The 14,897-nt window shown below is 44.0% G+C and overlaps 1 protein-coding gene across 2 annotated transcripts in view; it reads left to right on the plus strand.

The window, feature by feature from the left end:
* fryl (furry homolog, like) overlaps positions 1 to 14,162 on the plus strand; it is a 60,052-nt gene extending 45,890 nt beyond the window's left edge. For both annotated transcript variants that reach the window (XM_058072183.2, XM_078790094.1), the window contains 11 exons: positions 417 to 617; positions 1,883 to 2,080; positions 4,350 to 4,795; positions 6,834 to 7,041; positions 7,122 to 7,271; positions 7,354 to 7,452; positions 8,192 to 8,260; positions 9,098 to 9,115; positions 9,691 to 9,801; positions 11,681 to 11,877; positions 13,466 to 14,162. In XM_058072183.2, the coding sequence (XP_057928166.2) occupies positions 417 to 617; positions 1,883 to 2,080; positions 4,350 to 4,795; positions 6,834 to 7,041; positions 7,122 to 7,271; positions 7,354 to 7,452; positions 8,192 to 8,260; positions 9,098 to 9,115; positions 9,691 to 9,801; positions 11,681 to 11,877; positions 13,466 to 13,706 (1,938 nt within the window). In that variant the 3' untranslated portion in view covers positions 13,707 to 14,162. The remainder of the gene's footprint in view (positions 1 to 416; positions 618 to 1,882; positions 2,081 to 4,349; positions 4,796 to 6,833; positions 7,042 to 7,121; positions 7,272 to 7,353; positions 7,453 to 8,191; positions 8,261 to 9,097; positions 9,116 to 9,690; positions 9,802 to 11,680; positions 11,878 to 13,465) is intronic.
* The last annotated feature ends 735 nt before the right edge of the window (positions 14,163 to 14,897 follow it).

The following is a 14,897-nucleotide window of genomic DNA, read 5'->3' on the forward strand; positions in this document are numbered from 1 at the left end:
TTAATTGAAGAGAGACATTCATTGGTGCATTTACTGTGGTCTGACAAAACAATCTTGATTGTTGAATCTTGAAATGTCTCAAATTTACTGTCCGAACTTTTGTATTGACAAACATTTTATCACTGTCTTTAAGTGTAATAACACTCATATTCCTTTTCTTCTTTTGCCACAAGGAGTTGCAGGTAAGTCTGTGGATATTTAAGCAGTTTAGAGATTGCTGCCCTGCTGTCTTTGTGTCTTGTTTTTTAATTTTTTGTGTTGAATATAAAATCATTAAGCTTCAGTTTTTGTGTGTGTTTGTCATTGTGAAATGTACAAGAGTATGTGTACACGTCATGTACTTTATTGTATCCTTCATAATCCGATTTACCATCACTTCAAGTCCCTTGTCTGTTCTCGCCCCGGCCATCCTGCAGGGGGAGAGCATGGACAACTTCAACTGGGGTGTCCGCCGCCGCTCCCTGGAAAGCATGGATAAAGGGGACACGCCGTCTTTGCAGGAGTGTCAGTATGCAGGAAGCACGCCAAGCCTCAACCTCACCAACCACGAGGACACGGATGAATCATCAGAGGAGGAGGTACTGAGCGCTAGCCAGATTCTCACCCGCTCTGGCCTTGTAAGTCTCACTCTAATCAGCCCCCTCCCATCCCCCCCACCCTCAAAAACTGCCCCCGCCATGCTCCTCACACAGCCTGCTGGCACTGTGTGTGTTTGTATGAAAGAGTGTCTGTTGAGATGCTGCCAGTGTGGAAGTGGGGCTTGGTGCTTGCTTCTTGGCTGGTGGTCAGCGTAGTGCTACAGGTGCTCACCTTAAAATAGTGCAACCAAGTGCAACTTCTTTTAGATTTTAGGTAAGTATAGTGTAGTTTATGCAATAGATCTGTTTGCAAGAAATAATTAATCATATAATCATGACCGTAATCTTTAAATAACTTTTCTTTGCTTTGCATTTGGCTGCTTTATTTGCATTTAACCAGACAGTGTTGCCCAAAAAACTCATTACACTGACAGAATATATATATATATATATATATATATATATATATATATATATATATATATATATATATATATATAGTAGAAGAAATTATATTAGTAAAAATTATGGACACTGATTAATAACATAACACAATGGCAATAGTGTGTTCAGGCTACTATAACATGAGACAACACGCACCATATTCTGCACTAACCAGGAATTGTACGCAAACCGAGAATTTTTGCATAAATTTTTCCATACTTTTTTTACGTAAATTGCAGCGCATTGAATCAATTGCAACTGGACTGTTCAGGTAGTTTTAAAAGATGTTCATTCCCACTCCATTGTATTCCAACACCACCACAAAAGAGCAAAAACCTTTCCGGTCTGAACACGCTTCCTTTAGAGGATAAATACACTGGATCTTGCAGCGAGTTCTCAGACTTGAGCTGCCCTATCTAATCTGACTAGTGTTTGTCCCACCGAGTCTTTGAACACAAAACTCATGAATCATGTTCAAAGAAAACCTGAACATTTCAGTTGTGATCGATTCAATGCCCTGAGAATTTTAGACCTAAATTGACAAATACGCTAATCGGGGCGTACACTAACCGAGATTCTACTAGATATGTTTTTACTCTGCAGCCTTTGGTCCCATGACAAACATTAAAAAAAATATTATTCTTGTCTTAGTCATTTGTTGTAAACCAGGTCTTGAAATAGACGATCATCATAGAGGTCATTCAGGGTTTTCTTATATTTGGGTCATTACAGTACTTTTCACTTCCTGTTGGTGTCTTGGTGTGGTGGTCCAATACTTTTGTCCATGTTGTGTATGTTGATAATGTTGCTAATATCTGATGCTTTGATGGTAACATCCCCATGTGGAATTTCTCCTTCAGCTCAACAGTGACTCTGCGACGGACGACACAGCATCCAACCACGTGGACTCCCTGCAGCAGTCTCAAGAGTCGTCGAGCAGCGCCTTGACTGAGGAGGCGTTGCCTGCGCTCCTCCCCCGTCTGCCTTCATGCCCTCGGCCGGATAGCCCCATGTTGGAGATGGCCCTCTCAGACAGCACCAGCAGCCAGCTGCCTGAGGTGCGATCAATTGGGAGCAGTGACAAATTGTGGTGCTCGGGCGCCTTCTAGCTCAGCTTGCGTGGTTTCTTTTTCCTGTTCAGCGTTCCACTTGTCTTGACTGTCCTTTGATTGTTTGACTGACATTCAGATGAGACTGGCTGGCTGCAGTGAGGTTCAGGATGCTGTTTTGGGGGTGCTTGGTGTTTGGTGCACAATTCTTTCTGCTTCTGCCGCTTCTTTCTCCTTTCTGTTGCTTCATGCTGCATTGGTGGGTGCTGAAGATTTAGCGCTTTGTGGGTAATCATTATTGTCATGGGGCTTTTGATTTGGGGAGAGATGAAACCAAGACTCACCTCAGGTCAGCTGTAACTGCTCACCTCCAATAACACGCCATTCCAACTCCTCCATTTTTAAAACCCGTGAAAACGGACGGCAGAGCCTTAATCGTCACGGATGCATGTGTGAGTATGACACGTGGGGTAAAGCAACCTCACCCACTACCACATTAACCACTATTCACTTCTTTGTAATGATAAGCTAACTTTTCACATTTATTAAGAATGGTGAGTACACTTCACTGGGCACACCTTGCTAGTGTTGCCTTCAAAACTACTAACTGTATTGACCTGGTTATAAGATGGTAAAAAAGATGGATTGTCTTATATTTGTCGTCCTACCAACGTGGTCCACAAGTCCACAAATTGTATTTTTCTCTGCACAAAATATTTTTTAAAATACTCATTAGCAATTGTCCTTTAATCAGCAGCTGAGGTAACACACCTTTTAATTTCTGAAGTTTACAACAATATTGACCATTAAAAAAAAAATAGATGACACATCGAGTTTGGGTGCAGCGGTGGACTACGGGAGGATAGTCAAGCTAAATGGCTAATTTGACTTGAGACAAAAGTGCCCCCAAGAGGAACAACAAGTGAGAAAGAGAGCAAGAGAGAGACTGACAAAGTGTGTGATAAAGGAATGATGAGGCTGTTGAATTGCAATGCTAAAGAAGATGACTTTATTGGTTTTAGTTCCCAGGAGGAGGAGGAGGAGGAGGAGGAGGAGGAGGAGGAGGACGGTGATGAATGACTTTCCTTGTAGTCTACTGTTTAACTCGCCAGGTTACACACACTGTTGGGCACAGTGTAGGAAAAAGGCATTTATTTAATCAAATGTTTAATAAAATGTTTGCGTAAAATCTGTATACTAAATATCCCATATAACGATGTGAACACCTGCAACTTATAAACAGGCGAGGCCAATAAATGTACAAATCTTTTTTCCTCTTTAAATTTAGTGGGTGGGCTTACATACAGGTGTGCTCTGTCGTCTGAAAATTACGGTAATTGTGCACACAGTGTATTAACATCACTTGCATCACTCTTACTGTTGTTACACTAAAGGAAACTCCTTTCCCGTACTTTATGTGAATTAATTATACAGCAGGTGTTCCCGGCCGCTGGAATCTCAACTTTTTTTTTTGCAACTCTTAATCTGGCCAATGCTTTCAATGTCACTCCAAGGACACCCCTCCCCCTCCCAATCATCACAGCCCCAGCTCTTAGCGTAATGAGCCCCAGATAAAAAAAAAAAAAACATCAATACTCTTACTCATTCCCTGCAGGATGGCCACTTCTAAAAGCTTTCCGTAATATAGCTGCCGTCTCAGTGATGTACTGGCTGACTGCCACGCTTCTGCCTTACTGAATGCGTTAGACTTTAAAGGGAACGAGGGGGGGGGGACAACAACCAACAAAGCTTTGAAAAATAAGAGCTTTAATTTGATTGTCGTGATTAATGTGCCCACACGTCGCTCCTCTGCGATGTGTGTTCATGGGTCACGGGAGTTACATTCATATATATTAATCTCTTGTGCATTTGCTTTGTCACTGTTACGTGTGGTTGCGTGTCATAAATCAGTCTAGCGAGAGCTCATTCATCCACTCTGCAGCTGGATGCTCCTCCTCTTCCTGTTTCATTGGCATGGAGTCCAATTTTAGATGGCATTTTTTTGATAGATTAATATTGGCTCATGTTTATCGATTCCCCCTCTCTCGTTTTTCTTTGGATTCCCACAGGAGACGTTAAGCTTATGGATAACAATCTCGGAGGAAGTGAAAATGTTAACTTTAATGTCCCCCCGCTGGATCATTGAGCATAATATGGTCTCTTAAGTAAAGGTCTTCATGATGATTCTGTTCAGTGGTTGACTCTAAGATCTGCCACCATAACGAGGCCATGTCGCCCTGTAATGATCCTCATGATGTACGATTTGCTGTCGTTGCAGGATGCCGCTGGTGTGGCGGCAGCGGATGAGCTGAGCAGTAGCATAAGCGAGGACACAGGGTTTTGCAGTGCCACCCCTCTGCCCTCTGACCCCCCCGAGCGGTGTGAGCTCCCGGATGCTCAGGATCCTGGTGATCAGGCTCAAAACCCCCAAGAGACGCCGGAGCCTCAGGAGGACCTGGACCCGGCCCCCCCTCCCCCGCCGGCCATAGACTCTCCACCCGGGTCCGTCTGTGAGGAGGAGGAGGAACCCCAAATGGTCCTGCCTCTCCATCCATCGGTAGAAGCGGAGACCAAGCCAGACCTTGACCCAGATCTAGAACCCGATCTGGACCCGGATCCAGATAGCACCTGCGGCTCAGTGTGGGAGGAGGATGTGACTCAGGCCCTTAGGGAGCTGGACGAACGCTGTGAGGAGGAGGAGGCTGACTACTCTGGCATATCAAGGTACGTGGATAGGAAGCTCGCTGCTGTTTGGACCATCAAGCTTGAAACCTGAAATGTAATTGGCTTATGATGTCCTAACTTCCTTGCAGTCTTCAGTGAATAGATTTGAATTCCTGGAAGTATGAAATATAGTGATGGGAGGTTTGGAATTGCAAATACTCTAAAGTTCACATTGTGAGTCAAGGCTGATGTCAGCTCATTTTCATATTGTTTCCAGTGAGTCAGTTTTAGTTACATAGTGTGTGGACTACTGTGGTCAAGATGGCATCTCGTTGGAAGAGAATATTTCTGTGTTCTGTGTTTAGCATGTTGGCCACACAGTCAGGAGATCGGGATGACCTGGGTTTGAGTCGCCATCTAGGTATATGAGTGTGGAGTTTGCATGGTCTCCCATCGGGTGTGGGTTTTCTCCGGATACTCCGGTTTCCTCCCGTAATCCAAAAACATCCATCCATCAATTTTCTGCACCACTTATCCTATGGAGCATTTGCCTATTTGTTTATTTCATTCAGTCGCGGGGGTGCTGGAGCCTATCCCAGCTGTCTTCGGGCGAGAGGCGGGGTACACCCTGGACTGGTCGCCAGCCAATCACAGGGCACATATAGACAAACAACCATTCACACTCACATTCATACCTATGGACAATTTGGAGTCGCCAATTAACCTAGCATGTTTTTGGAATGTGGGAGGAAACCGGAGTACCCGGAGAAAACCCACGCATGCACAGGGAGAACATGCAAACTCCACACAGAGATGCTTGAGGGTGGAATTGAACCCTGGTCTCTGCGCGCTAACCACTCGCCCGCCGTGCCGCCCTATTTGTTTATTTATCAAATCATTTATATTTAAATCATTTATCTTTGAGGTGTTATATTGGCTGAATCTGTTTTTTGTGGGGGTCATGACCCCCGTATTCCTTGTGCAAATTACGTGCTTGACTGAAGGTGTCTTGCATTCTTGTAATGAAAATGAGAACAACAGGATGAAGGAACTAGAGATGTGTGGGTGGGAGATACATACAGTATACGGTGTTGGAAGTGTACTTCTGTGTGTGTTCAGGTCAAAATGAAGTTATAAAACAGTGTCAGGCTCTGTGTCGCTGCGTGAGGATGCGACCAGTCCAAGGTGTACCCCGCCTCTCGCCCGAACACAGCTGGCATAGGCTCCAGCATACCCTAGTAGTGAGGATAATCTGCATAAAAAATGGATGGATGGATGTTTGGCCTCTGCGTTGAAGACTGACAAATAGCATGATGGCCAGTCTCTAAGGTGGGCCTGAAAGATGAAGTCGATGGCTTTCTTCCACATTACAAAAAAAGAAAGTCTCCCTCAAGGTGGGCCAATTCTGGTTGGCGGACGCTTGTGTTGCATTGGTCTGCAATTTATGCAAGCCAGAAACAAAAAGAAGCAGCTTGGTGGTCACCCAGTGTAGGGTCAAGGTACCAACATAAAACACGTATGATTGATGGTCAGGTGGGTAAGGAGGAGTAATTGTCTGCTGACAGCAGGACACCAAATAGTTTAGTGTCTATTCAACCATGTGGATTTATATGCCACAGTCAGCGAGCCGGCGAGTCTTGCAGAAGAGAATATGTGCCGCTTGTGTGAGCTCTCTCTGCAGTGCCGTGTGGGATGGGAGTGCAGTGCGCTAGTGATGCTGCTAGCCGTCAGCACAGCAAGGGAAGAGAGTCGGGGTGAGGATGAGGACAGAGACGGTGTCCGTTGCGGCGCTCGGCAGTGCAGGCTTTAAATACTTGTATTCTGTTTGCTTCTTCAGGCTCTTTGGTCCCACAGGCCTGTGAGTATCTGTGTGTGTCTGTGTTTACGTGAGGATGAGAGAGAGCATTGCATCATGCTAAAAGGCTAATAGCTCATGTGTTTTTGTTGGATGACTGCGGTGAGTTGAAAACACTGCAGCATAATCTGGGAAGTGGGGCAGCGCTACAGTTTAAGCAATATGTGTTTGCATTCCTGCGTCAATAATGGAACATGTGGCATGGTCGCCCCCCACCACCACCACTTTGTCTTCATCTTTCAGCCAAGATGAAGGTGACGCAGACTGCTTCTCAGAGATCCAGGCCTCTCCACCCCCTTCACCCTTCCTCTCGGCCATCCTGGCGGCATTCCAGCCCGTTGCCTATGACAATGAAGAGGACGCCTGGCGTTGTCATGTCAACCAGATGTTGTCCGACACGGATGGCTCCTCAGCTGTTTACACCTTCCACGTGTTCTCCCAGCTCTTTCAGGTAAATGCAGCTCGGCCACAAGCTCTTTTTTACATGTATTTTCCTCTCAATGCTCATTAACCACCCCCACCCTGCTGCAGAGCATTCAGAGGAAATTTGGCGCCATCACACATGCATCTGTGCACTTTTTGGGGGAGAAGCTACAGCGGATGGGCAATCAGTTCCTCAGCTCCCTGGAAGTCATGACGTCCCACTCGCAGTGCCCCACAGTGCTACTGGACGCCGAGACTGTGAGCTCCGTGATGATTTGGCAACAAGTTTCCATTGTTCGCTGCTGGGCTAGGTTTGGCTTCACGTGTGTTTCTTTTGCAGTTGGTGTCTTGTGGACTGTTGGAGACCTTGAAATTTAGCGTGCTGGAGCTGCAAGAGCACCTTGACACATACAATGGCAAGAGGGAGGCAGCAGAGCTTGTAAGTAGTCGTCTGTTTAGTCGTCATGTGTCCCTCTTGTCCACCAAAGAAGAAAGAGGGCAGTGTCATTCTCTGCTAACCAATCAGCAGACTGTGTCTAGTTACACCTCTAGGTGTCCGACTGCAGTGGCTGATGGGCCAAAGCAAGGTGCTTACGGTGCACATTGGTCATATTTTCTTTTCCACATCCTTTGACTATTGAAATGCAAAAAAACACATTGCAGATTGTACCAGGCTTTTCATATTACGCTACCACCTTTTATACATGGTGATAAGATGTGTTGCGACGGGCCTCTTCAGGCAGCCGTGTGCGAGTATGACGTCAGTGACTGCATCGCCAGCAGTGACTTCCCCTGCTGAGGGGATAAAAATAACCCTCTGGTGCTCCTAAATCAGTTAGGAGCGGGCCAGAGCTGTAAAGAGGAGGAGCTTTTGGAGATGAGATTGCAGAGGGTGGGGATGGGGTTCTGGGATCCACGCCTGCTAATTGAATGAGACATCTTCCCTCCCTGGAAGTTCAAATATTAGCCCTGTGCCCTGCAACCACACACAACCGTGTAGTCTTGAACAGGCTGCTTTTTTCTTTTTTTTTTAATACGCTAAGTACAATGCTCTTATTGAATCTCCCTGCTGACCAGCCATTATGATGTATGCACACGAGCATGCAGAAAATAAAACTCTGTTACCACTCCTCCAGCCCCCCTAATCCCCTCTTTATTTTATCTTCCTCAACCTCTAGTGGCTGGAAAACTGCAGAAAAACATTTGGGGACAAAGAGAGCTGCCAGCGACTCAACACCCACACACAGGTAGGCGTAGCATGACACAAACTGGCACTATGTGGAATGTCATGAAGTAGCCATTATTATTTTTAAAGGTGGTAAAAGTGATTTGTTAACCACATTAATTACCACAGTAGTATGTGTTTCTAGAGTGTTTTTATGAGTACCAAACATGAGAAAAATCTATAATTTCCCTCACTTGTTTGTCACATTTTTAAGAGAAGAGGCAGAGATGACAGCTTGTTAAAAAAGAAAAAAAAAAGGCTTCGCTACACATGTTAGAATGCAGGTTGAAGCTCAGTCAACTGTGGACGCTGTTTCATAATTTAGTATATAGACCACTTACCATGATATTGCTGTTCAAATGTTTGTGTTAGCATTGCAGCTCAAATAGCTATACTAGAGTCGCCAACATTTGTGTTGTTCCATCCCACTCCATAATGTTAATGTTTTGTATATATGTTGCGTCTATTTTGTTGGACAAGCGTAGAGTTTCAGTGTTTATGTAAAAAGTGGATGAAGTGCACAGTCAAACACAGCTCATTAGCATAAAATCACTTTCAAATAGCCAAATCCCAGTATCATTGTTATATTTTAGAAAACATGCTTTAAATAAATAAACTATTGTAGGAGCTCTGAGACTTTTCAGGACTCCAACTACACATACGCCATGTTGACTTGTTCTGTTAGCACACACTTTGTCTACATGTTTTTGTGCCATTTGTTGTCCCCTGCTTTTCTCTACATCTGCAAGTATCTGACACGTGAAGTGAAGCGAAGACGTCGCCTTTTGACTAATTCTTGATCTTTCTCTTCTTCTGTTTTCTGTTGTTGTATCTGTGACCTGCTCACCTTCTTGCTTAGCAAATGGAAAGTTTGGCAGTAAGTGGTTCTCATATCTTAATAGCTGACCATCTCATCAGTATGTGCATTGCCTCCCCCCGTCCGCACCCCCCCGGCCCATATCGGCTATGTAACCCAGCTCGACGAACACCCACATTTTCACCCTGCCATCCAGTCATAATGACCTGATATGGTGAATGGCAGCATAATCATCATAACTTCTCCACTGCATCCAGACGGAGGCTGGCAAGAAGAGGGCTGATTTTTTTGCTGCTGTTTTCATTTTGCATGTTTGTTATTCCATCCCCACACCTATCAAAATGACTATTTCCATTTTCCTCCTGGATTAATAATTAGTGACATCATTGGCTCCTTCATCTCAACAGCCATCCCTGCTGGCGGCGGCTGTGATGGATCGTTTTCTAATTGACTAATTCTGCTAGCGATGATGAGGCCCAAAACCAGTTGGCACTTTGCTCCAGGGCTCGTTAACCCCTTTCACCCGTCCCCCCATGTGTCTAACCCGAGAACTGCCATCCTTCTCTGGTCACGTGACTGCTGAGAGTGCTCTCAGTGCACCGCCTCACCGTTCGTATTTTTGTGCTTCTCTGTAGGAGCTGGAGTTGTGTCGCCGTTTGTACAAGCTGCATTTTCAGCTGCTGCTGCTCTTCCAGGCCTACTGCAAGCTCATCAGCAGGGTGGACACCATCAAGAGGGAGGCCGAGGTGAGACCACCTGCTACTCATTATGATCAAAATGCTGTGGAATGAGTCAATTTACAGTGACACGTCGAGTACGAGTATGAGGGTAAACACAATATTTTCTAGGACCCTGGTCAGATTTTTGAATAATTTTGCCAAGGAAAATAATGGAAATACAATTCATCTCTTCCAGAATCAAATTGTGACCATCGGAAAACCTTTATTACCTGTACAGGCAATGTTTGAACAGACATCTTAAATGTCATGCAAATGTAAAAGAACTTCTGTTTAATAGTACACCATACAACACACCCATGTGAGTTTTGTTACATAAAGATTAAATTCAGAGTAGTCCGAGAACTGCTTGTATGGTAGTATACATTTACGATCCACTGAAAATGACTCCGTACACAGACATAGCCATTCTGTGAGAAAAGGGCAGCTAGAAGTCTTATCAAACACAGAGCTACTGTAATAACACTACATATTACACTCCACATGATATGAAATTGGTAGAACACCAGACAGGATTGGAAGCACACATTTCCTCGCTAGGTTCTACACCATTTTTCATCTATTTATGCCTTATGTCTTCTTATTCTGCCCCATTTTTGTCTGCTCACTCCTGCATTTCTTAACTGATTCGAACCAATTCAACGTCAAAATGACTTTCCAAAACTTCCCACATTTACTGTAAAAAAAAAACAATTTTGCTGATTTGATCCTCACGCCCACTGTAATCATTCAACTTGTTTATACATTTTAACATCCAATTTGCTTTTTGGGGGCGTTTGCTAAAAAGCGAATGGACAAATGAATTGGTACCCCCTAGTGGTGAGAAATCATTTTTCTTTATGCATTACTGTAGCACTCCACTTATTCTACAAGGTGACATGATTGTAGGTTGGTTCCTTGTCTCCCAATGCAATGGCTGCTTATTCTGTGCACAATGGCATGGCTGAAATTGTTGAGTGGTCGTCTCTCAACCGAATGGTTGCTGGTTCAATTCTCAAGTTGGTGAATAGATTTCAACACAACTTTACTATATTTCAATATTGATTCTAGAGTTCAGATTTCAGTATCCACACACAATTTCTGCTGAAAACTTAATCTAGTTGATGTTGATGTTCTTCTGAGCAGTCAGGACATAGACTTCATAAAAATAGCTTCCATTTTGGTTCTATGGTTATCATCACAATTGTCCATTTCAAACCAAAGAAAAATAAAACACAACAAAGCATTGTGGAAATTAATATTTTTTATCAGATTCTCATTGAGCTGACATTGGGATTCACTGACATCTCATTTGATGTCATTTACAGCGGCGCTTTGAAATTCGGAATTTAGTGTCACTTTACAGACAAATATTTTGAGCGATTCTGAATTTTGCAACATCAGGAACATCAGATTGAGGTTGTACTGAAGTGGATTGTGATGTTTAAAACAAAAGGTTCTACGTTACATCAGGTAACATCAGGTTTTGTCAGGTTTCTTTTTGTTTTCACCAAGTGGTACAGTACAGTTAAGTTGGTTTGTAAGCCCTAATCAGGCCTGTATTTTTGCCATGTATCGGCGGCGTAGGTGGGCTTTAACTGCTTTGTCGGCCAATCAACAGGCTCCTAGTGTCTTTTAGGCATGGCTATTGCAGTGCAGGGCGGTTGAAACAGTCTTTGCTGATTGTGCACAGCAGTGCTTCTCCATTCAGACAGCATCTTAATGCAACTTTAATTGGATCACAGCACTGAATGAAATTGAATGTTTTTCTTTTGGGGATGGATGGAGGAGGTCAGCCGACTTTAAGCCATTCAAATTCAATCAAGATGTTTATTTTTCTCATGCTTCTGCACAAGGCACGCACTGTTTCTTCCCTGTCTCTTATCTATCGAGCATCTCTGTTGCCCAGGTGACCAACATGTCTGACGAGCTCAGTGCCCTGGAGAGCTGCCTGAAGGCAGCGGAGAGAGGAAATGATGGCCAGGAGGATGACGTGTGCATGCCGGACACCACCCAGACCAACACAGAAACAGCGATCCAGTCGCTGATTGAAAGCCTGAGAACCCGAGACTTCTGCTCTGCTCTCATGCAAGTCAAAATCTTTAGGTAAAGATCTCACAGTCTTGTGTAATGTTGTTTAATTGACCTCTTGTTAATGTCTTCCGTACTGCATTTTTTATTTGGCTCATGTACAGACACATTTTCTGTGTTTGTAACAGTACCTGAGGCCAAAACAGTACGTCTTTCTTCAATTTTGATCAAGTTATGACATTTTCAGTATCATAAACAATACAGGATGCCCAGTCTGATACATTGTGGTCATCTATGATCCTGCAATGCAAACTTGCAGATTGTGCTGCAAAAACTAAACAATGGTCTTTAGCAGTAGACCATCTTTTGCCAGCAAGCAGGATGGTTTAGTAGATTGTATATCAGCATTTCCATTGTAAAGGCTATGCAACCAGTACAGCAGCATTCTGTATTGTACCAAGGTTAACTACTTTGATTAAAGCATTGAGGATAAAAGTGAAGACATTCCACATTGCATTTCAGCAAGTATTTTTTCTTGTCAAGGAAGAATAGCAGGTAAACTTGGATATCCTTCAGAGTAGTAAGTGTACAGCTTGCATAGCAGTAGAGATTTACTATCCACTCAAAATTAGTCAACACAGTCATTGTCTAAACCAGTGATTTTCAGTGCCGCGGCAGTGTGGCGCAAGAAATCGTCAGGTGTGCCGTGAGGAATTATCCAATATCATTCAGTCATTCACTTTCTACCGCTTATCCTCTCGAGGGTCACGGGGGGGCTGGAGCCTATCCCAGCTGTCTTCAGACGAGAGGCGGGGTACGCCCTGGACCGGTGGCCAGCCAATCACAGGGCACATATAGACAAACAACCATTCACACTCACATTCATACCTATGGACAATTTGGAGTCACCAATTAACCTAACATGTTTTTGGAATGTGGGAGTCCCCAGAGAAAAAAGACTGGCATTTTTGGTTAGTGGTGTGCCGCAAGATTTTTCCAATGTCAAAAAAACACACCGTGGCTCAAAAAAAGGTTGAAAAACACTGGTCTAAACAGGTTGCAACACATGAGTAGCAAGATACTGTAATTGTGTCGTGGTCCGGGGATGCTGGTGCAGGAATGCTGTTGGCACTGGAGAGCTGCTGTTGATTGAGTAGAAAGATAAATTCCAACATGTAGTATTAGATTGCAAAGTACAGCATGATCCCCTCCCATGGAAAACTGGGCCACGTGGCAAGAGTGTAAACATACTACATCCAGCTGAAGATGAAGGTAGCGAAGTGGCCAAGCATGTCTTTTCCAGACCTGAACCCAATTGAGCACTTGCATCCTCAGGAGAAAGGAATCCTCAGGTGGAGGAGTGCAAGGTGTCTTTACTTCCACCAGTGATGTTATCATGGAGGACTGGAAGAGGAGTCCATGTGAATCCCATGTCCAAAAGAGTATTCAGGCAAAACATTCCCACTTTGAACACAATTTGCATGTTCACAGTGAGGTGTACTCACTGGTGTTGTGTACTGCTATGCAAATTGTATACTGACGGTTGTAGAGTATATCCAAGCTTACTTTCAATAGCATTGTCTATTGATAATTATAATAAAATGCTTACTGAAATATGAGGACTGTATTTATAAACAATTTCTCTGCATCCTGTGACCCTCAGGTCCCTGTGGCCCAACGACATCTTTGGCAACGAGGGTGACAATGCGGTCCAGACGCTCCTGCACATCTACTTCCGCCACCAGACACTGGGCCAGACGGGCTGCCTGGCGGTGGTGGGCCCCAGCAGGGATCTGTCCCAGGCCAGTGGCCGCCTCATGGAGCTCAACCTGCAGATCCGAGAGGCCCTGAGTCAGGCCCAGGCCGATCAGCCACGCGACACCGTTAACAGCACCGGACTGTGACTAGAAATAAGAGGAGAAAAAAAAGAAACACAGGAGGACGAAAGACTCCACCGACAAAGGGCTAAAGGATGTGTGCGAACTCTTGCTGACTTTGATGTATGGATGCTTCAAGCTAATATCTTTCCTCACACTAAACCTCATGCAACATTCTTTTGCAATAAGTCGTGTATTAGCGAGGATGCAGCGAAATATTTTTGTTCTTTTTGCTGAATGTGACTGGACGGACCTCTTTGGCAGAGCTACCGTGCGCCTTTGGAAGCAAAGAAAAAAGCATGCTTGGAAGACAAAAAGCAATGCAAGAATATTTTTTTGGGAGAAATGTATTTTTTATTATTAGAGCTTAACCTCCTCGGTTGTAAATGTTAGAGGATATTTAACGTGTGACCCTGTGGGAGGCACCCCCGGTCCTCAGGGAAGTGTAAAAAGAGACAAATATATATATCTGCTTTGACACCACTGACCCCCCTCACTTTACTGGCTAACTGGCCCGTTTAACCAAATAAGCAGCTGCCTTTAGAGGCTGTGTGACGGTCTCACACAGACACATGCATATAGATATATAAACACACTGCTTATAACTTATTTTAATCTGTATATATTTTAGAAAGTGTAAAGTGGATTATTCCCTTCCTCTGTGTCATGCACTGCAGAGTACGCCATGTAATAAGTCAAAAGATTATAATCCCTCTCCAACCCGTTTGAGGGCCTCAGTTGGGACTAGCTGCCTTTTTGATGTCATCCTACTGTAGCATCCATATCTAACCACATGCATTTCCCTCCACTGTGATGATCTCCTTGGAATCCAAAGAAGGGGAGACTCTTGCTCCACCAGCTGTGTCCTTTTACCTCCCCTCCTCCCCAAAAAAAGTCCTCACTCCCCTGCTTGTCTGGTACATTGTGAATGCTGTTTATTTAAATATTCTTTTCCTCTTGAAGATTTAATTTAGAGGTGCATTATACGTTTGTTCACTCACATACCAGCCTTCTCTATGGATGAATAAAAAATAATAAAATCATAGCATTGACTGTAGAAATCTTATTTAAAGATAGTGTACCTAAAAGGAACACGCTTACCACAAACATCTTGAATTGCATTTAATTTTCAGGACTGCTGTTTAATGAAAAGCCTTTCTCCATTTTGTTTCACATTTGCAATTACTTCCCCAAAACTTTTTTGAAAAAAGTTAACCT

The sequence above is a fragment of the Doryrhamphus excisus genome, linkage group LG4 (assembly GCF_037039965.1).
Source record: "Doryrhamphus excisus strain RoL-2023G ecotype Guam linkage group LG4, RoL_Dexc_Guam_v1.1, whole genome shotgun sequence".
Taxonomy (NCBI): Eukaryota; Metazoa; Chordata; class Actinopteri; order Syngnathiformes; family Syngnathidae; genus Doryrhamphus; species Doryrhamphus excisus.